General features: G+C 50.2%; 1 protein-coding gene across 1 annotated transcript; it reads left to right on the forward strand.

Annotated features, from left to right (window-relative positions):
* Window positions 1–64: 64 nt before the first annotated feature.
* NCAPD2 (non-SMC condensin I complex, subunit D2) lies at window positions 65–21,430 on the forward strand (the record flags this gene model as incomplete). Its single annotated transcript, XM_010149824.1, is given in 30 exon segments — window positions 65–123; window positions 582–760; window positions 1,236–1,375; window positions 1,680–1,807; window positions 1,898–2,021; window positions 2,103–2,250; window positions 2,983–3,180; window positions 3,356–3,490; window positions 4,041–4,125; window positions 4,746–4,908; window positions 5,161–5,282; window positions 5,597–5,803; window positions 7,663–7,837; window positions 9,461–9,545; window positions 9,692–9,825; window positions 11,117–11,249; window positions 12,320–12,404; window positions 12,508–12,669; window positions 12,895–12,942; window positions 12,945–13,090; window positions 14,195–14,306; window positions 14,621–14,744; window positions 14,884–15,039; window positions 15,236–15,413; window positions 16,416–16,510; window positions 19,020–19,100; window positions 20,598–20,784; window positions 21,008–21,134; window positions 21,248–21,368; window positions 21,370–21,430. Coding segments are annotated over 30 exon segments (3,898 nt in total), but the record flags the coding sequence as incomplete, so codon positions are not given.
* Window positions 21,431–22,530: the final 1,100 nt, after the last annotated feature.

Here is a 22,530-nt window from a genome sequence, read left to right on the forward strand (position 1 = left end):
GCCGATGCCCCCCGGAGCTCCCGCCTCTCCCTGGTTGCCTTCACACGCTGTGCTTCCCCTGCAGCCACTTCAGCGCTGTGGGCACTGCTGTCAAGGAGGATGCCCTGGAGCTGCTGATGCAAGGTGAGAATTTGCTGTTTCTGGCTAAAGCGCAGAATTTGCTGTTTCTGCTCTCCTTCGAGCAGCTCCATGATGATATAAAGGCTAATGTGACTCGACCAGCTGGGTTGCGCCCTCAGCCCATTCCGGTAATACAGGCCTGTAATCTTGGTGGGCAATGCAGAGCTGTGCGCGTTCGCTGTAAGGGCAGGCCGACAGAAAATCCCCTTCCCTGCGTCCCTGGAAAATACATCTTTGGGACGCATCAGCTCTGAGCGAGCATTTGCATGAGCTGAGGCAGGGCTGTGGGGATAGGATAGGACAGCGCATCCCAGGTTTGGGTTGCGGGGGGCAGCCCATGTTACAGCTGGTGAGATGTGAGCACACGTCTTTGGTAATCTGATGACTGCTCTAGGTCTCCAAAAGCAAGGACGGCTGAGGGTCCTAACAAGGAGTCCTCATGACTTTCTACCTCTCTGCAGTGGTGTCCCATCATTCCGATGAGCTTCCTGCCATCTTGGGTGATGCTGAACTGAGCCGCGCGGACCGCGCTGCTCACCTCAACGCTCTCAAGATGAACTGCTATTTGCTGACGGGCCTGGTGGACGCCTTTGAAATGCAAACCTGCAAGAGTGGTTTGGAGGTGGATCCTAGTGGGAAGGTAAGGTAAGGTGAGGGGACTGGGGGGAAAACAAGGTGATAAAAGTAGTTGATGTGTAAGCTTGGTGAACTCTGTTGTATCTTATCAGACGTTATAGCTGGGTTTATTTAAACGTGATGCCAGCATCTAGGAGTACTGGTATCTCTGTGAAACTGTACATGGAAAAACAGCCAAAGGGACAATAAGTGTCTAAACATTGGTAGGTACTTGGGTGCCTAGGCCTCTCTGTTTCACTCTTCAGTGTCTGGCTGGTACTTAGCATGCCAGTAATTTCCCAAGAGTTCCCATCTGAGGTCAAAGATGACAGCAGCGCTCCTCCGATGTGGGCCTGTAAGCTTCTTGTACATCTCACCCTATGTTCCTTAATGCCCTAGAATTTAACAGTTGCTATCTTTCTGGGGGCAAGCGGGATGGAAATGGTGTTTTTTCTCTCGTCAAGTTGCTGCTGTGTCACATTGTGTAATCTCCTTTCTAGAACAAGAAGAACCGTACCAAGATCTCTGGATTCTTGTGGGAAGAGGAGAGGCAGACGCTCTTACAGCTACTCACACGGCTGCTGCAGCTGGATCTCCGTCAGCTTTGGGGTGGTTTGGTGGTGGAAGAAGAGTTTATCAAGTATGGGATATGGGATGGATGACAGTGGTTTTCTGGAAGGGAGGGTTAAACGTTAAATCTGCCAGTGAGATGGTATTACAGCCCACAGCGGGACGCAGATCGCTGGGAAACTGAGGAAAAAGTCTTGAGGCAAAAGCGATGTGTTTAGGAACCACCGCCTTTTCTCATATTGGCCTCTCAAATTCAGGTGGTTGCACTTAGCTTTTTAAAGATGCTGGAGAATCTCTGGTTTGGGAGAAATGTTTGCCTAGTGCAGTGTGTGAGTTGTCATAGTGAGGTCACTGCCTCTCTTCTGTGGCTTTAGCTTAATGACAGGAAGCTGCTACCGTATCCTGGAGAATTCAAGTATCGGTCTTCAGAAGTACCGGGCCACACGGGAGGCTGTGGCACATCTGCTCGCCGCAGCTCTGATTCACCATAATCACATGTTCAGTGAGTTCCTGCTCTTCTGCCTTCTTCACGAAGCTATTCCCAGTCACTTTCCCTGACCTCTTTTTTTCTTCCCTGTCTCATGTGTGAAAGGTGCCACTCTGAAGATCACACAGATGCTGCAGCACTTTGAACATGTAGCTCCAGTGTTTGCGCAGGCTGTGAGCCTCTGGGTTAGAGAGTATGGTCTGAAAAGCCTGGTGGGCGAACTGCTACGGTGAGTAAAGTACCCCGAGGCTTGTCCTTCCGTGCCTAGTAACTTGAGGCACCCTATTCCTTGTTTCATCTTTCTGTGCAGGGAAATTGGACAGAAATCTCCACAGGATCTGGCTCTTGATGCTTCTGGAGTCAAGGGTTATGCTACCTTCATAACTGAACTAGCTGAACAGGTTCCGGCTCTGATGCTGTCCAACATAAGCATTCTCCTGTGTCACTTGGATGGGGAGGTACACTTCCACAATCTTGCCTGTCCTGAGACGTCATAAAATCATAGAATGGTTTGGGTTGGAAGGGACCTTAAAGACCATCCAGTTCCAACCCCCCTGCCATGGGCAGGGACACCTTCCACTAGACCAGGTTGCTCAAAGCCTCATCCAGCCTGGCCTTGGACACTTCCAGGGATGGGGCATCCACAGCTTCTCTGGGCAACCTGTCCCAGTGCCTCACCACCCTCTCCGGGAAGAATGTGCTGCTCTCCAGTTTTTTCCAGCCAAAGACAGAACCTCTTTCACAGAGATCAAGTAGCCAAAACCTGCCCTTTGGACTAGGTTCTGCCCTTATCTAAAAGATGCAAAGGAAACAGAAACGGTGACATCTGCTGTCTGGTGGTCAATCCCCGATACTGCAGAATGGGACATTGCTTACTGGTCTGAGAGCCCAGCTGTTGTCCCTTGTTCTTCAGTACTCCATGAGTTTGTCATTGTGCTACCTTTTCTTAAACTGCCTTTAAAAGCCTGAAGTGTTTCTCTTACCAGTTCCTGGCTTCTGTGGACCTAGCTGGGTAGCAGGGTTGGGTTACTCTGTCTTGCACGCACAGCCACGTTCACTCAAGTGATCCAAAGTCCATAATGGAGAAATTCATTTAAGGCTGAAGCTTGGCCCAGAAGGCCCAGACTCTGGGCCGTCCTTGCCCTTGGCATATTAAGTCATGTCTTTTTGTCTGTTCCTGGTTTTTGCAGAGTTACGTGATGCGAAATGCCATTCTGGCGGCTATGGCAGAGGTGCTGGTGCAGGTGCTGAATGGTGACCAGCTGGAGGAATCTGCCCGAGGTACTAGGGACCAGTTCCTGAACATGCTGCAGGCCCACGTCTGCGACATCAATAGTTTTGTGCGCAGCCGCGTGCTGCAGCTTTTCACTCGCATCGTTCAGTGCAAGGTAAGTCCGTGCTAGGGAAACGCAGACCAGGAGACATCCAGAGGTCCCTTCAGACCTAGACTTTTCTGTAAATCTATAATCTGTGCCTTTTAGTACAATAATATGTCTGCAGTGAAATACCTTTTCCTGAGTCTCTCGGCCTTCTTGATCACTTTGTGCTCTCCTTTTGTGCTAGGCCCTGCCTTTGACTCAGTTCCAGTCTGTGGTATCGCTGGCTATCGGGCGTCTCAAGGACAAATCTGTGGTGGTAGTTAAAAATGCGATCCAGCTCCTGGCTGCGTTTTTGTCCAACAATCCCTTCTCCTGCAAGGTAATTCCGACGAGTGTCCGTTAAACCTCTGTTTGCAGGCTGAATATCTGCAGTGTGCTCTAGCCAGGGCAGCAGCCTTTCTGTGCCAGGTGGAAGGGTCAGCATAGTCTTTGACTCTGCAGGTGGCTTTCCCAAGTTTAGGTCTTGCTTTCTGTGGCTCTTCCCCCTGGCTTGGTGTAATTGGTAGGTATGCTGAAGGCCAGAGGGGGCGGGTGGTGTGCGAGTTTGTGGAAAAACCTAGAGCAGTTTGATACGAATCTGCCATGGGATTTTTCCCTGAGGATCAGAATTGGTATTTTAGAACATTCTGCCCAGAGCTGCAGCTTTGTGTTGACCTGCGCTGTCTCCTGAGCTTCCGAGCCTCAGACTGGCAGTTCACAGCAGTCCCCATTCTAGGATGATGGTCAGAGTCTGCTATTCCAGTTGCCAAGAACAGTGTTATCTGAGGGGATTGACAATTTAAAGAAGGAAATAGAAGGGAAAGGAGAACCCCAGCATTTCAGAAAGAGGATAAGTAACATATTTCTCCTTCTCTCCCTGACATCTTCAGTTAAGCTGTACCGACTTGGCCGAGCCACTGAAGAAAGAGGTGCAGAAATTGCAGGAAATGAGGGACCGTGGCAGATCCACATCAGGTAATTTCCCTTCTTCCTCTTTCCCCTTCCCAGGGCATACCAGGGCTTATTTTTCCTCATCTTAAATTTGCTCCCAGGTTGCAGTGGCTTTTGTCTTGGATCTTGCTCGTGTGAGATGGTGAGGCCAGACAACTGGGATTAAACTTGCAACAGATTTTTCATACAGTGGTGTTATAAAAAGACCATATGAATGTCCATATCTAGATCAACAGTCCATTGAGTTAAATATCCTATTTTCAGGGTAAGAACTGAAAATACTTATGGACACGTTCCCAGGTTTCAGTTTCCAACCATTCAGTGACCACTTGAGCCATAATTTGGGTCAGATATTAATTTAAACTTGATTAGCCTTGTACCTGGTGCTGCCTAGCAAGTGATGGTTCTCTCTTACTGGCCATTTTCTTACCCTTAGTGGATTCTTTTTTTATGCCAAAGGATTCTTGTCTATTCTTGTTGCAGTCTGGGTGGGATCAGCAGTGGGAATAGTGCCTGCTGGGGGGGGAGGGGTTGGTGGGGAACGAAGTAGAATTCCTAAGTTCTAGGTGAGTTTCTCTCCCTGTTTAGGACAACCTTTGAGTCTCTGTATTCTTCATTTGCTCTGTTGGGGTTTTTTTAAATAGTTCCAAAGATCACTCCAGAGGAAGAGTGGGAAGTGATGCTGCCAGAAATTAGGGCTGCCACACAACAGCTCTTTGAGCCGGAAGAGGAGGCGCTGGAAGTTGAGGAAACAGTGGAGGGTGCATCAGAGCAAATCACTAGGCTGCTGAGGAAGCTGAATTACAGGTAAGAAGGCTCTGTAGTTCGAGAGCCTTTATTCCAAGGGATGTGCCAGTCTCTTGTTCCCTGTTCAAGAAAGGTTGGAGCTCCAGGGTGGAGGGATGATTTCCAGTAACATTACCCTGTAGAAGGGGTTGAGATGGGCACCCAGCACAAGATGCTGGCAGGAGATGCTTTCTCAGGCGTTCAGGGCCAAGTTGGATGGTTTCCCTGGTGTTCTGCCCAAATGGGGCGCTGATGGGCAATGTCGTTGTGCAGGAGTGCAGCCCGCCTTACGCAGCAGGCCCTGTGTCGCTTCCGGGGGAAGGAGCCCTTCAGCAGCCCCACGGAGGAAGACGAGGAGGCGACAGTCCTGGGTGTCATGAAGAGACTTTACACAGGTAACTACTTCAGGTCACTGTCTCTTCCCTAAGTCCAAGCTGATGCCAGAGCTAAACCAAAACCCTCTTGAATGCCCTGTCCCTCCTTGTAATCCACGGGGCTCAGTCTGTGTGTACTTGACAGCTTGTAGAGCTGCACCGTCTCTGGATCATTCGCTCGTCTAGCGGCCTGACGTTTTGGCTGGATCACCTTAGTTCTGTTATTTCATTTCTGGTCAGAACAGTTCCGTGTTGCCTGTAGAAGTGCATTTCTGATGCTTTCAATCCTACACTATCTTCAGTACTGCTCACAACCAAGTGTTTGTGCTGTGCAGGTTCTTACCCAGGTGAGAACAGCGAGGACCCTCCGCATGGCAGCGGTAGTCTGGTGGCTGGAGAAGTGCCGGAAGAGCAGCCTCAAACAGAGCTGGTCAAACAGGAGATGTTGGTGCAGTACCTGCAAGACGCTTACGACTTCTCAGTGAAAATCACGGAAGCCCTGAGCGTGATCAGCAAGATGATGTACACAGACTGTGTCTCAGGTGCGTGAAATAGCCACGGGGCCCTTTCTCCCCCATTCAGCCTTTCCAGATCTTTCCCCTTACTGAAGGGGAGACGTGGGAGTGGTGGCGCTCCAGGGGAAGGGGAAAAGGTTGGAGGAGCTGCTCTTCACTGAGCCGATGCCGCAGGCGTCTTCCAGGACATTGTAACAGCGAGCGCTGTCTAAATGGGTGTCGTGAAGCGCTTGCCTTAGGGCAAGAATGGGCTTTTTAGGATGCTATTTTTTTAAATATCAAGGTTGAAAACGTTTTTAAAAGCCAAGTGACCAAAATGGCTTAAATTGTGGAGGCTTCCCCCGCTCCTGTGGGAGAGGGGGTGTGTGTTTATCGTCTCAGCCGAGGTTCTCCCAGCGTAAGCATGGCCAGCGAAACGGGGTTCTGTTACCTGCTCAGTGCTGTGATGCAGCTTCAGGTGTCCTGCTGGCCGCAAGAGGGGAACTGTGCAGCTTGTCTCGTCCGCCTCACTTTTCCTTAAACTTGATTCAGTAGCTAAAAGGGATCCTGATCAACGGGTTCGATGGCCTGGTCCCTTTCAGTGCAGTAGTGCAAGGTGGCTGAAGAGCAGGCCTCTGAGTTAAATCACTGACTCGTATTTAACGTCAGAACCACTGTAAGCAGTTAGAACCTTTTTTAAGTGCTTGACGTGAATCAGCACCCCCAAAGGGGCTGGGGCACAGAGGGGTGCAGCTCCCTCCTCTCCCAGCCGCCCTGGTACGTCCACTCGTGCAGTTCTGGGGTACAGGTGGGTCTGGGTGCTACTGCCACCTAGCTTCACGCAAGCATTTCGGAGGTTTCCTCTGTGCTGAGAACTCATACGTTACCCATAATAAGCGTGTGGGCTTGCTCAGCAAGGTTTGGATGTCACGAGCTGTTGGCACACTCAGAAATTAACTCCTGAGTTCAGTGTCTTTACGGGTCACTTGAAGTTGAGAGCGGAGGGGGTGCCCTCGCCCCATACCGAAACGCCTGGGTTTTGGTGGTTGGTTTGATTCGGTTTTGTGTAATAGCTGCGCAGATTTTTGCTGCCTCTCCACCACCTGTGCTGTAATGTGGTAGTAGTAAGGGCTGTCTGTGCTTAGATTTAGGGTTTTTTTGATTAAAGATTTGAGATTTAAAGATTTAATCTTTTTTTTTATGTTGCTGGTACGTATCTTCTGCTGTGACTGGAGACAGGGGAAGCATGCCAGCTTGTCGAGATACAAACACGTGTCTGATAGGGATCGTTAGTCAGATCTTTGTTCAGATTTATAAGCTGGGGCTTACGCCAGTGTGAGCTCCCACTTAACCAGAGGCCAGACTGACTGTCCACCGTACTCTAATGGTTACGGTGGCTCTTGTGAGTGCTCTCCAACTTAACGGTTTCTGTTGTCTTATACTGTCCAGCCTTCTGCACGTATTTCAGGAGTAGTTAAGCTGGAATCAAACACATTATTCCTCACCCTATTTACACATCTTAGTTTTTCCAGCTACAGCATCACACTGGGACTTACATTCAGCTGCTTTTATCTGCTGTGACCAAGAGAGCTTTGTTTTTTTCAAAGCCGTGGTTACCCAGAAGGTAAATGTTCTTTTTCAGACATGGCCTCTGTACTCTTCTCCTGAATGTATAGCATTTACATTAAGCTGTAATATTTTTAACCCGTGCCCGTTTCCTCTGGGACATCTATCTCTTTGTACCAGTGACCCCATTCTGACTTGAGCCCTCTGCAGACAGTAACAGTGAGCTCAGGTGATGGTAGGCCTTGCCATGAGAGTAGTAGGCCTATGAATTTGTTTTAATGGCCTCTCTGATGGGGATTAGGAAAGAACTGCACTAACACAACTGTTCTTCTCCTCTACAGTGGTGCAGGAAACCATTCAGTTCTTCGTGACAGTCTCAAAGTTTGGTGTGCCCCAGGCACTGCTCGGAGTCCGCAAGATGCTCCCCCTCATATGGTCAAAAGAGCCTGGTATTAAGGAGGCCGTGCTGAACGCCTACAGGCAGCTCTACCTGAGCCCCAGCAGGGATTCAGAGAGGTATGGGCCTTCCTAATCAGAAGGCTGGGATTTTATTGTTTTGGTTTTTCCTCCCCTGTTTCTTCTTTTGGGGAGCTGTCGGGAATGGGGTATGGAGAGGAAGAGAAATCAGTTGCCACGCTTCACGCTGAGCTGAAGCATCAGGCCTGTGTCCACTAGTAAAGATGCTTTCCCTCTGAGCTGTTACCACCACTTGTGCAGTTCCAAGAGGGTATCTGAGTAGCCCAGTCTTCCTGGGGGACCTACCCCCAGCTTCTGCCCTTGCTCTGTCATAGTGTCCATGCGTAGGAAACTTAACGCGGCAACCTTCCGTGTGCGAGCTGGCGGAAGGAGGAGCCTGTCGCCAGCGCTCAGCGTGCTCATGAATTTCACTCTCGCCAAGCCCTGGGCCACCATACCTGTGCCCAAATGATCTGGGTAGGGCCTCTGCGTGATAGGGGCGTCAGTTATGAACGTTCGTCATGTGGGGTGGAGTTCTCGGTTGGCAACAACAAACTGATTTTATTGGGGGGCTGTTTCCAACCCCTTTGAAGCCGACCGTTGTGATGGGGACACCCCTGTACAAGTGTCTCGTGTACTTCACCCTCTGTGGGCAGAGTTGTCGCCCAATGTCTGTTCCCTCCTTTTGAGTTTCCTGTGGCTGTCGTCGCTCGTGCCGTTGGAATAACAAGAGGAACGGTATACAGCGTGGTCTGAAGTTGGAGCTTTCTGTTACCAGAGCCCAGGTTGTTTTTGCTGACAAGTCACGCGTACTGTGGCCTTCTCCGAGTGTAGGCGTTCTGCTTCTGATGTACACAACACATTCCTCAGTGTTTACTGGTGTTCTTACTGCCAGTTGTGTCCTTGTTTCATTTTCAACATACACCATTTTTTTTAATCCCTCACACTGCACTGGTTACTGCTGTTGGGGTGCTTTCACACACATCTCTCCTTGTATTTCATTCAGATCGCTCTTGAATCCTTGTAACGAGTCTCTAAGCGTGGCAGATGAATGTTAACAGGCTCTTTGTTGCTCATCTTTATTAAAGGATTTCGGGGTGGGGACTGCCTGCATGCTTGTGTCTTCCAAGCTGGAGAGGAGCTGTTTCTTCTCTCTACTGTGGCACCTGCTCCTTTTTTCTTAGCACTTGCTCGCCTGTAAATCCTGTGGGATACACCTTCACTGTGTGATCCCTGGTGAGATGCACCATACCTCACCCTCACTTGTACCATCAGGGCAGTAAAAAGCACCCACTGCTGCTTATTTCTCCTTGATGGTGTTGCCTGCAGATGATTCTCCTGCAGTTTGAGCTCTGGCCTTATTTATTCATAAAGAGATTTTCGGTTTCTTACACTGGAGGGAACGGTACTTTGACATATGGTTGAGAGCAACCTGGGAAGTGGCTGGTGAGTGCCTCTGCTTGGCTCCTTGAGCACCAGCAGTGCACAGGGCAGTGGCCTTCTGAGCTCATGTTGTGCTCATTAGCTCTTGAGCTGAGTGACTTGGAGAACTTCAGCTTGTGGAGGGGGAAGTTTTCCTGAACACGGGGATCAGCTCTGCTATCTAATAGCCATCCTCAGCTCTGTGAATGGGGGAGTAATTGTGACAGTTGCTTGTTATTTTTATTTTCCACCCCTTCAAAGGGCCAGGGCGCAGGGCCTGGTGCGTTCTCTCTCTCTCATCATGGTGGATGCATCGCTAGGAACGATACAGTGCTTAGAAGAAATGGTGAGTACTTGCCTTGCCTGGGTTTGCGTTGTATTTGTGATCTTGGGTGTCCCGTTATATTGAAACGGTAGTCATTGCGGTTGGTGTCGTTGAAGCCCATCCTGCTCTGCTTCTCCCTACTTGTTTTTTTTGCATTTCTCTTCCAGATCTCAGAGTTTGTGCAGAAAGACGAAATAAAGCCTGCCGTGATCCAGCTGCTTTGGGAACAATTCACAGAAAAATCTCGGTGCTCGTCCCTAGAACGACGCGCGGCTGTGATGCTGCTGGGGATGATGGCACGGTGAGCGCGGGGCCGGGGCCGCTCCTCTGAGGGGTTGGTTTACACTGAGGAACCACGAGTGCTGCATCAGCTGCTCCTCTGTTCTGCAGCTTCGCAAACGGTAACCTCGCCACGGGGTAATGAAGCCTGGACACAAACGCAGTTGTGCTAGGACCCACTGGCACGGTCCCGGAGTATGACGGCGTTACTTTGTGTTCTGAATGTCCGCCCCTTCTCACGAGTTCACCGCCTCGCAGCCCTGCAGCTCTGTCTGTGTTTGGATAAGAGCAATGAAAAGATGCTGAGCAGAGATGTCTAGAGCCTTTAGCGTGGAGAGAAATGCATCTGCTTCCCTTTCTGGGGGCAAAAAGAGTGTCATTGCACCGTAAGGTTTTCATTTCCTCAGTTTTCCAGACCAGTAATCCTTTGGCATTTAGCTTACCTGCTGATTTCTTCTTGCTTTCAAAACTTCACTCCTTCATCAGTGAAAAATAGGCCTGTGTAACGATGACCTGAAAGCTCTTGGCTCTAGAGTTGGAGCCGTTTCTCGAGCTTATAGCCAATTCTGCAATTGGAATTATTGGATGTTCCTTCCAAGGTATTTCTACCCCCTCATCCCACTTGCTGGCAGCAGACTTGTAGACGTTGCCTCAAAATTAACATTATTCCTTAAAATCGCGGGATTTAAAGAAAACTAGGTTTCCAGGGTATCCCATCTGTCGAGGCCATGGGATGTGTGAAGCAAGAACAGCATTGCCTTCTTCACAAACCTGCCAAGGCGGATTTCACTTTTGTCCTATAGAGGCCTGTTAGGAACTTTTTATATTCTCTTTATAAATACATTAGATTCTGGTTTTACCTTCTTCACGCAGTTATTCAGAGGTAGCAAGGGAGGTGTATGTGGGCATGGGTTTTTTGGGGGGTTGTTTTGCTTCCCACAGTAGGGGAGGAAGTGTCACACGTCACCAGTCCTGAGCTGCTGGACTCTCTTCTCTTCTGCAACATTCTTTTTGGTCTTAGCCTTGTAAGTTTTGCTCCTTTCTGGGAAGGAAGAAAGTCAAGAATCTGGGACAATACGCCCAGTGTTGCTCGCTTTGGAGAACTTCACCTCTATACTGGCTTCTGTGGACTACTGCTTGCTGCTCCTATAGCTGCATCTTCAGTCACTGGATGGATTTTTCTTTATTTCCCCTCTTCGTCGACCCACTGCCTTCTGCCAGGCACGAGGGGGATTTCGGGTGGTTACGCGTACTTCTGTAAACTTCATACAGCAGCAGCTCGGGTAATTCCCTCCATCCCTTGGGTTCTGTAGGGGGAAGCCCGAGATCATAGGCAGCAACCTGAATGTCTTGGTGACAGTGGGGCTGTCCGAGAAGGCGTGTGAAGACTATCGCCTGGCTCAAGAAGTATGCAGTGCCATCTCCAAACTTACCAGTAACCCTAAGGTAAGACTCTTCGTTTGCTCCTGAGGTCATCCAGAAACACAGAAGGGGAGGGGTAGGGAATGGTTTGTATTGAGAAGAGAGAGAAGTGATTAAATTTTGACCGATTTTGAAATTAAGTAGGTTGAGACTGTTCAGCAGCGCTGTCTGGAAAGCTCAGCACGCATCAGTGAACATGTAATAAAAGAATTTTCATGAGGCAATGGGCTGCATTCAATTAGTAAAGAGTTCAGTGCACAAGAAAATCTGTTTTCCTTTTAATTCTATTCCTCAGACTCCCAGTTCTAAACTGATTTGTGTTTCCTCAACCGTGAAGCCTTTTCCTCTACTGATGTTTTCTGCTGTGGTGATTCCTTTGCCCTCCCTATTAACTGGTATTTGGGAGCTGTCAGCTGTACAGCTGAATATAAAACGTAAACGATTTTCAAACCTGTCCGTGAGGGGATGGGGGGAAAAACTCGAGCAGATCTTGACGAGGCAACCAGAGATGTGCTGGGATATCTCAAGCATTGCGATGCTTGGTTTACTGGTTCTCTGGGTTATCTTTATTCCCAACCTAAAATGCGGTGGCACTGGCACAAAGCAGATGCAACAGCCCAAGCATGAGGTGGTGCTGGATCCAGAGCCGTCCTCTGTTGTTTCTGCTGGTAGTATTTTGCTTTTGAACGAAACCGTAGGAGTCTGGATTGCCCCCAGGCCAGGGCGTCTAGCTGACTCACTGTGGATAACTCTGAAGGTGCTCTCAAGGTTTCCCTTCTCACTCGCTGTCTAGATGAGTAAGTCATACCAGATTTAAAAAGAGCAGTTTTGAGATTTCAGGAGAGTTATTTTGATTTAAGGTGAAGTAGTGGAACCCACTGGGTTCAACATTTGGCCAAGCTTCCCATCCACTCAGTGGTGCCACCACGTCTTCAACAGTGACAGTAAGGTCCCTGCTGCGTGTTTAGTCGCAGAGCGGTGCTGGAGGTACCGCCGCGGGCCTAGCGCGGGTTTGCTTAGTGCTGTGCGCATTGCGAGGTTAAGTAGCGGGAAACTCTTCTGTGGTGAGAGTAACTCGGCTGTTCTCTCTGCAGCCAGCTCTGGGGAAGAACAACGCACCTTTTCGACTGCCGCAGAACCACATGCTCTTCGAGTGCCTGAGCGAGACTGTCAGCAAAGGTGAGCTCAGGTCAGCAGTAGGTTTGGGGGAGATGGAGCTGGGCTGTGAGACAGCCTGTGGTGTTCCTGGGGTGTGCGGTACACGGCTCCCTCTTCTCCCCAGGCTTTGCCCAGCCCAGTGCCTACTGGATCCCCTTCATGGAGGCAGCAGTAGCGCTCATCTACCAGCTGGCAGAAGGAGCAGAGGAGATATGTGCTCGCATCCTGCAGGCGTGCAGTCAGCAAGCTCTGGAGAAGCTGCAGGAGGCTGGTGGGCAGAAGGACGGTGAGCAAAAAAGTTGGTGAAGGCAATCTCTACCCGCGCTTTCCAGTCAGGGTGGCCTAACTGCAGGAGGAGAGCAGAGCTGAGGGGGTGACGGAGGTGTTAGCGTGGAAGGGCGCGAGTGCTGCCAAGGAGTGTGTGGAGATGGGTTATACAGTGAGGCTTGCAGTAACTGATGGGGGAAGAGGTCTAGAGCAACACTGAACTCTAGTAATTTTTCTCTACTAGATCCAGGGGTTTCTCCCAATAGAGTCTCCGATGGTGCTAGCAGTCTCCCCAAGTGTCCCTTGTGGGACAGGTGGCACTGCAGGAGGTCACGCATTTGGAAGTGTCGGTAAGCGCAGAGCTGCGCAGGCGCCGCGTCCTCAAAGAGGAGAAGACCAAGAAGCATTCTGACAGCAGCAAGAAGCAGCAGAAACGCCAGGTGAGAACTGAGGGGTTTTTTTTTCCTATGGGCAGCTATTCTAGTATCCCAGCTACTGACACAGCGGACTTCTGGGTAACGCGCTCCTGGGGATGTGTTAGGTGTGGGGTGACGCGTGCTTTGGGAACAGAAACGCACACGGGTTGGTCAGGCTTTGACAGGGAGAACCGAGGTCCTCGAATGACCCTGCGCAGTAAAATTCTCACACTGGTCTGGGGTTTTGAGGAGGCAGAGGAGAGGGAATAAAGGGTGATGTCCTGGCCACGCTTATCTTCCTGCTTCAGGTGAACATTTCTTTCCCACTCATCACCTCCTTTCTTACCAACGCCAAGGGCTTCTGGAACCTTGGTCCATGGGGCTTGAGGGTCCTATCTCTCAGGCAGTAATAACGAAAGTTTAATAGCAGCCTTCTTAATGGGGTCTGTATGATAGAAATACTCTGGTTGGGTCTACCTGGGAACGGTTTCCAGAGTGTAGTGAGGCTGACTTGCTTGGGTGGGAATAGGGAAAAATGCTGTGTGTCCTAGGTATCCAGTCTGTCAGATGTCTGACTGCTGTGTCCAGAGAAACTTGTACTCTGTTTCCTCATCTGCGATGCGTATCGGTGTCACTCCCGTTTCCCACGCAGGAGGAGGTTGCTATGAGATCTCCCAAGAAGCAGCAGTTAGATGCAGATTCGGTCTCCATGCAACACCCATGTCTCTCTTCTTCCCAAGTGGTGTTTTTACCTTACTATAAGGTCTCTCATAACCTTGCTCACACGACCAGCAATTCACAGGCTGCTTTGAACTTCTTTTTAGCATTTGCATGTCACTTAAGTTGTGCCAGGCTCTGGCATTGATGCCAGCTGCGTGTCTCAGCTTAGCAGCTTCAGTAACTTTCTCTCCACTGGTGTTCTGCACCATGTGGACGGGCAAATCCTGGACCACCCTTTGCAGCTTTGTTCAGTTCTCTGGGAAAAACGGGTTATGGAAACTCTTGTTCTCGGCTCTAGTCATACTTCCAGTAACATGGATGCACCTCTCGCCCGAGAGACAAGTGCTTCGGGAAGGAAGGGGTTATTGGTGCCTGTCATCTATTCTTACGGTCTTCCTTTCCACCCAGAGCACAGGAAACGAGACCACTCTGGAGGAGGAGCTGGGCCTCGTGGGAGCCTCAGCTGACGACACCGAGGCTGAGCTGATCCGCAGTATTTGTGAGAGAGAACTTCTCGATGGTGAGTGTGGCTGCCTCCGAGGCACGCTGGCTCTGTCTGCGTGAGTGAAAGAACAGGTACAGCGGGCAGCAGGCCCGGAAGGAGGAAGGCCGTTTCCTTCGGAAGGACATGCTGTCGGTTTGGTGTCACTTTCTGTGTAGGCTGTGTCTTTGCCTCTCCAGAGGTGGCTTTGCAATGGTGAAAGTGCATCAACCCCATCTGCAGCAGTTCTGGGATATCATCTGCAGGAGTTCTGGGATAAATGGAGTACTTGTTCTTAAAGAGGGATGCACGAACAGTGCTCACATAATGCTGTCTTCATCCCCACTCTCTAGAGAAGCACCTGTTCTCTGCCTTCATTCCGCTGGTGCTCAAGATCTGCAACAACCCTGGGCTCTACAGTGATTCGGCGCTCTCGGCAGCTGCGGCCCTGACTCTTGGCAAAATCTGCATGGTCAGGTAATGCCTAGCCACGCCGGTGTTCTCCTCCCAGCCTTCCTAGTACTAAAGCACAAGCAAACATCGCAGCTCCTTTCCCGGGAAAAGAACAAACACCAAAGAGCATTCGTAGACTTGATTTTGTTGTTTGCTTTCACAGCTCCGAGTTCTGTGACTCCCACTTGCGCCTGCTGTTCACCATGATGGAGAATTCCGCTCTGCCTGGTGTGAGATCCAACCTCATTTTGGCAGCGGGAGATCTGGCCATCCGTTTCCCCAACGTGGTGGAGCCTTGGACGTCGCATCTCTATGCTAGGTAACACTACGCCTGTTGCTGGGAGAGGATGGCTCTGTGGAAGGGTGACGCTGGGCCTCCTAGAAGAATGATCCAGGAAACTAAATCGGAAGGTGTCAGTGCAGGGAGACAACAGGCCTGGGCTGTGGTGTAGGCTGCCATGGGTATCCCTGGAGATACTCTGCCGCTTTCTGTGGTAACCGTATGCTTCTGCTAGGTTGCGGGACCCCAGCCCACACGTGCGGCAGACAGCTGGACTGGTGATGACCCACCTCATCCTTAAGGACATGGTAAAGGTGAAGGGCCAAGCAAGCGAAATAGCAACTCTCCTTATAGACCCAGAGGAGGCAATCATGGGAGTGGCTCAGAACTTCTTCAGTGAACTCTCCAAGAAGGCAAGTGGATGCTCGGGGACCTTAATTTGGAAGCGTGGGGAAGGGCTGGTGGAGGCTCGGGTCAGTACCACGAGAGCTGAGTCCGGGAGAAGAGTGTGAGTGGTGTAGAGCAGCTGTCTGTCCCTCTGTGTTGCCTAAATGAGGGTAGCTAAAGGAAATTTTGCAACGCAAGTTTTGTTTCAGCCCTGATGACGTTGGTCAGTTTGACCTCATCCATTCCCATCGGAAGGCAGGCTCCAAACCCTTTGCTTTCTTGTGCACGTCTAGTACAGGCCTGGGGACGGGTCCCTGCGGTTTACCTTTAGGCCTTCAACAGGGTTAGTTCCCTGAGCCCATGGCTCAGGCAGTGCATCGTCTCTGACACCTTTCGAAGTTGTCCTTGGTCGCGTGACGGTGAGATGGTTTTGCTGAAGCGGTTGCAGCCCAAGTGGGTAAGAACAGCAGCACCGTCGCCCCCACAACCCTCTTCATTCACCGTCAAGGTTGCTGCTGGCCCTTCGGGGTTTCGGATTTACTGCCTGAGGAGCAGTGAAAGAGGCTGGAGCTTTACTACCTTGGCTAGCTTTGTTAAAAGCAGAGCCAGCCACCCGACTGCACTGACTTCCCATCTCCGCAGCATCTGTGACACAACTGTGCAGCGGGAAAGGGAATCTGGATTGGGCCTTTCCAGGCGAGATGGGAGGCAGCTCCTTGAGTTTCCCTTATCAGGGAGGGTTGTGACAAGGTTGGAAAGCAGAGAACCTGCATCTAAGTCTGCAGAGCTCTTGCAAAGCGAGGGTTGCAGTTGTTCTTAGCTTGTTGGTCCCCCTGCCTTCGCTTCAGCCACGTAGTCCTGGGTAGGTTTGGCTGGTCGTGTACAGCTCGTTTCAAAAAGCTGCTGTTTTCAGCCAGTAGATTTGGGGTGGGGAGAAAGGAGATAACTTTGTGGGCACCTTTATTTGGCTTGACTCGAGCCGTCTTTCACAATTCTGTGTCTCATGGAGAACCTTGTATTTTGCACAGGATAATGCCATCTATAATCTGCTTCCAGACATAATCAGTCACCTCTCGGATCCTAACTGCGGCGTAGAGGAGGAATCCTTCCACACTATTATGAGGTATTCTGGGGTTGAAGAAACCTCTCTTGACAAGGACTATGCTTATGCAGAGGGAGTGCTGGATCCAGGGAAGAGGAACTAGAGTGACATGTGCTAAATGCTTGGTCAGTTGTTCTTGACCTGACCTTTTTGGTCTGCATCCGAAACAGTCATGCTGGGGGGAATCAGTTCCAAAGCCACGTGGTTGAGGGTAAGGTGAGACTCCACAGAGAGTTTCCAGCAGCTCATTCAAAATGACTTTCCCTCTAGTAAACAGTTGGCGTTTTGTTGGCTTACTGGATTTTTGTAAGCAATTTTAGTAAAGCTGTAGTTAAGGTAACACATTTGGGGTTGTTGTGTCAAGAAAGCCTTCCTCTGTTGTATAGAAACACATTGGAATATTTCCATCTGAGGGTACTGGTTGCTCACAGACAGCAGAATGAAAGTTGTAGTGTAAATCTACAGCAGTTTTTCTCTCCTGCGTGAAACGCAGCCACGTGAGGGTTCTCAGCGTTGCCTGAACTCTGTGGGTTACAGAGGGGACTGTAGAAAAGTTCTGCTGAAGAGGAGAACAGTAAAATCTCTTAAAATTAACAGTAAAATCACTTAATTTTTTTTTTGTTTGTTTTGTTTGTTTGTTGTTGTTGTTGTTGTTTTCCCCCCCAACTAGCCTTTTTCTGTCCATGACACTCTAGGGCATTTAGGAGGAGGGATGGAATTTTGGACAGGTAGGAAGTATAAGGCATGGAAAAAGTCTGCTACTGAGGCTGAAACTGAGACTGAAAATAATTTAGGGCTGTAAAGGTATATGGATGTTTTCCTTCAGCTTTCAGCAAGGAGGATAATGGGAAATAGAGCGAATGGCTACTGACAGTACATGTAGAAGGGGAAGGTAGTGTCTGAAGTGGGAAGCACATCATCAGAGAAACAGGAAGGTGACGTGTGTAAAAAGAATGGGACATAATCCTGGAATTTTGAGTGCAGTTTTTAATAAATGCCAAACTGGAGATGTTGCTGCAGACCTGGGCAACAGCAGGTGTAGCACTTCCACTGAAGTGTGATTAGTGTAGTGGAGACAGCTATCCGTGGAGTCTCCTGACTTCCAGCAACACCCAGGGAGAGAACTGGAAGTGCGTGGCAAATAAGACAGAAGGCAGTATGGATTTAACAAAGTAGATAGGTGTCAAATTAGTCTAAAGCTAATTAATTTTAAAGATGACCTGATCATCAGTTGGCACACCACATCGTATCCTTTAAATGAGGGAGAAAAAGGGAATAGTAGTTGAAACTGAACTATTTTCCCCTGCAGCACTCTGTGAAACGCCTGCGCTGTAGAGAGGATCCAGTTCAGCGCAGGAACCGTGGTGGACAAAGGCCCAGGCTAAGGAAGGGAGTGGTGGCTTGTACACCAGGGATGTTGCCAAGCCAGAGAATAGGGAGGTGTAAAAAGCCATCGGAGTTGTGGCATCTGCTGGAGGATAACAAGCTGGGGGGTGTCACTGCTAAGGGACTAACTCGTGGAGAATGAGAGGGTTGCAGGAACAACGGCGATGCAAACTGGCAGAACAAAGCATAGGGTTGAATGTGTAGAAATTGTTTCACCTCTGCTGTAAGGCTACAGATAGAGTTAGAGGTGTATTCTACTTGCTGTTTTAGCAGTCGAGTTACTCCTGGTTTACGTATAGGGAGGCACTGGAAGTGCTGGTGAGACCTTGACCAGAATGCTGCCACAGCTCTGGTCGCTTCAGTTGAAGAAAGGTGCATTGGTGTTGAACAAATGCCAAGGGAGGACTGTTGAGGATACCCTCGCTTTTCCCATATCTGAGAAAAGCAGCTCAGTGTGGTGGTAGACGTAGCAAAGTCGGGACAGGGACGTGCTTAGAGCAGTTACGTCAAGGCCGGTGGAAGCTGAGCTGAACAGAAATGTTGGTACAAGGGAGACCAGCAGGACCTGCTGATTAAATAGAAGTTACTCGGTGATTTCTACGAGGACATTATGCAAAACGCAGGAGTACTTAACTGTGTGAAAATCCGTGCACGTCTCTTCCTCGGGAAGCCAAGAAAAATGTGGGATGAGGTTAGCATGTAAGTTCTGTTAGGCTTTGTTCCCGCTTCACCGCAAAATGACGCTCGCTTTCCCATTGATCTGAGACAGAACTGGATGGAAGGAGCTGACGGAAGTCAGCGCTGCAGCCTTTCACCTTCCCTCCTGCACAGACGTTAGCACTTCTTACGCCAGCCCTACCAGGGTCTCCGCTTCTGCTGGATTTCAACCCTCCAGGTTTAATGCTATGTTACGTCGTAGCAGCTGTCCCCCAGCGTGGGCTGTGATCCCCATCTGAAATATGGACGATTACAGCTCCTCCTGAGCCGCGTCCGAGGCGTGCAGGGCAGCGTTGTGTTCTTCCGGAGGACCGCCCAGCTGATCGCTGGACAGGACTGCTGCGGGCATCCCATGGCGTAGGCAGAAACGGGCTTTCCTCTCCGGGTTCTCATTCTGCAGTTTATTACGGTTTTTATTCATTTGCAGATATCTCTTCTCATATATTACGAAAGACAAACAGACAGAGAGCCTGGTGGAAAAACTCTGTCAGCGATTCCGGATTGCCAGGTGGGTTGTAATCCTCATTTTCCTGACAAGCAAGTCTGCTGCTTAGGAGTTGTTACAAGAAACTAGCTTGTGTACAGGTGCTTTTAACAGATTCCCATCATATTTTTCACGTGGCAGTGACAAATGCTGAGAGAGAACTCTGTGCCCGGGACTCCTGGGGCTTTGGATGCTTGTGCCACCACGCATTTACGCCTGCGCTCGGCGTACGCCTTGCTCGTGGTGCTGATTACAGAGTGCAGGGCCCATCCCGTGAATCTGGGGGATCATTTTGCTTCCCGGGTTTTGGAGTGGGGTTTTTGCTGCTCCTTTCCCCAAGCTGTAACTTCACAGGCACAGCCGCATACTTTCTTTTTCCACCCCACTGAGATAGCAATTTATCTGCCTCTGTCGTGTACTTTCGGTGACACCTTCGTTTTACCTCCCACTGGATTTGGTGCCTCCGTTCCCGTGGGTTTCCCTCTCCATCGTTGCGGCTTTGCCCTTGAGGTTGAAGCTGTGTCTGCTTATCTTGGCCGTTTGTACACAGCGCCTGGGCACGTGACCTGCTCGGCTGCCTCAGGGAGTTGCATATTCCTCAAATATTTGGATTTTTGTTTTCTGAGCTGCAGCGGAGAGTGGCCCCCTCTCTCTCCAAAATTGCCTCCCAGGAACCATCTGCGTGTCTGGCCTTTGTTAAAACATCCTGATACCCTGCAGCACGCAGACAGTCAGCTTAATGCTCAGGAAAAAAGAGCAAGACTCCCGCTTCAGGCTAAAACAGGAGCTTATTGGGAAAGGCTTTGAAGTCGCCGTCGCCATCACCCTCCTCAGCATTTCTGGGGTTGTAAACGTCGCGATGTGCCAAGCAGCATCAGACTTTAAACTCCTGGATGCTGCAGCTTCGCTCTCCACCTGTGTTTGGACAGTGGGCTCTGAGGAGGTATAGCCAAGACACGCTCGTGGCCCTCTGCTTTGTTTATATCAATAATGGGGGCTTTGGCCTAGCTATTTTTTTCCTCCGATTCCATCACAGTGAGCTACATGAAGGATGTTGGGGGTTATTTCTTCCTACTGCCCCCACCAGCAAGTTTTCCTGGAATTTCAATATCATCCTCCCTTGAAACAGCAGTTGTTATTTATTCACTTTATATCTTAATGAAAATGGCCTTTTATGTAACTGGTCAGGAGAGAAAACATCGAACGCAGCTCCTGCTTGAGATGGTCTCCGACGTGCAAAAGCAAGCAGCCAGATCGTATTCGTTACTCCTGTGAGACAAGGCCCCTCCAGAAGATTCCTCACCTCACGGGGTGTATCTTTTCATCCTAGTCAGCAATAACTTCTGACATTTGAACAAGTGGCTGTTCTTTAACGGTGCTGCCTTCGGGGTTTCTGACAGAGCCCAAGTCAGCATCCAATGGAAGCACCTGCAGGAAATGCTTGATCCTCATGTTCTGTCCTTATCCCTACGCGCCTCTTGTGAAAACGTAACAGCTAACGGCGATCTCTATCTTTCCCAGAACCGAGCGTCAGTATCGGGATCTGTCCCACTGCCTTACTCTGCTTCCCGTCTCGGAACGGGGCCTTCACAAGCTGCAGGACAACTTTGACTGCTTTGCCGACAAGCTCCAAGACCCAGCTATCTACCGTTGCTTCCAAACTGTGCTGGCTCGATTCCGCAGAGCAGGCGGCAAACCTGAGGCTAAAGTAAGGATGGGGGGACAAGTGGCCAGGCCAGGAATACGCTTGCTTTTCACACACAACGATGGGAAATCCCTCCAGTTCTCCACATCGAGTAGGCTACTCCTCGCCCCCAACACTTTATCGGAGAACCTGACGGCAGTTCTGCTATGGATGTAACACTCCTCTGCTCTCCCCTCACCTTCTCTCTTGGTTTTTTTCCCCCTCCCAACGTTACATCCTCCATCAGGCTTTGGCTGAAGAGCTGGAGCACAAGCTGCATGCCTGCCATAACCGAGGGCTGGATTCAGCAGAGCCATGCCAGGACAGCAGCGCGAATCCAATGCCAGAGCCGGCCAAGCGGAAACCAGCAAGAAGTATGTTCCCTTTTGGGCCTGCAGCCTTCCCCTTGATCCTGCAGTCCAGCAGAGACACCTAGGGACTTTTTCTCACCCTTACAGACAGGGTGACTGCTGCCTGTCTTGTTTAGGTTTGGCCCTGTTTTTCTTGGCAGGTTCCCACCGTCAGCCCCTGAGCTCAGCCAACAGGGATGAAGACTTCGTCACGCCCCGGCCGCGCAACCTCCGAAACCAAAAGTGTGCCCAGAAGCGCCCTCCGTGCAGAAAAGCGATTATCGCCTTCTCCAGCGACGAGGAGAACAGCTCTGAGGACGGTAAGGCATTAGAATCACGGAGTCACAGGATGGTTTGGGTTGGCAGGGACCTTAAAGACCATCCAGTTCCAACCCCTCTGCCATGGGCAGGGACACCTTGCACTAGACCAGGTTGCTCCAAGCCTCATCCAGCCTGGCCTTGGACACTTCCAGGGATGGGGCATCCACAGCTTCTCTGGGCAACCTGTCCCAGTGCCTCCCCACCCTCTCTGGGAAGAACTTCTTCCTGATATCCAACCTAAACCTCCCCACTTTCAATTTAAACCCATTACCCCTTGTCCTGTCACTACAGACCCTTGTAAAAAGTCCCCCCCCAGCTTCCTTGTAGCCCCTTCAGGCACTGGAAGGTGCTATAAGGTCTCCCCAGAGCCTTCTCTTCTCCAGGCTGAACATCCCAACTCTCAGCACAGATGTGCTCAAAAGGGGAGAGTGGAGAAAGGCCGGAGTTGGGGCCCATCGGGGCGGTTTCTTTGGTGACGGGCAGAGGGTTGTAAGGCACTGCCTGGGCTGCCTGCAGATTTCTCTGTTTAAGGCAGCGCTGCTTATCGACACGTTTTACTCTCTCAGATCTATCAGCAGAATTAAAAGAGGAGGAAACCCCCACCAAAACAACGCCCATCACCAGATCTTCAGCCCGCCGGCTGCGCTGAGGGAACCACCTGCCGCTGTCTCTAACTAAAAATAAAAGGTGTTTTATGCAGCGCTCGTCTTCTCTTGTCTGAACAACCCCGGAACAGGGAAGTGCTTTAAACGCAGACGCAAGGGAAGGTACGTACCAGGCTGAAGCAAGCCCAAGCCTGTCCTTTGGCTATCCTCACGCAGAAAGGCAGTGATGAACACAGCTGCGCTAGACTTCGGAGCAAAGTCATTCTATGAAGACCCAAATTAACCACCGAGTACAAAATGCTCATTCCCTTCCCATCTTGTACAAAAAAAACCCCAACCAACCAACCAGAAAAAACACCCTTCAGAAGTATCTTTGCCTAACTGCGATTTGCTCGAGTGAGCGAGTATACCGTAACGCTGGTTGTCTCACTGCACGTGTTGGGACGTATTTGCTGCGAATCCAATTACGTTTCTTGGAAGACTTTTTTCCTTCC

The sequence above is a fragment of the Eurypyga helias genome, unplaced genomic scaffold, assembly GCF_000690775.1.
Source record: "Eurypyga helias isolate BGI_N326 unplaced genomic scaffold, ASM69077v1 scaffold21084, whole genome shotgun sequence".
Classification (NCBI taxonomy): Eukaryota; Metazoa; Chordata; class Aves; order Eurypygiformes; family Eurypygidae; genus Eurypyga; species Eurypyga helias.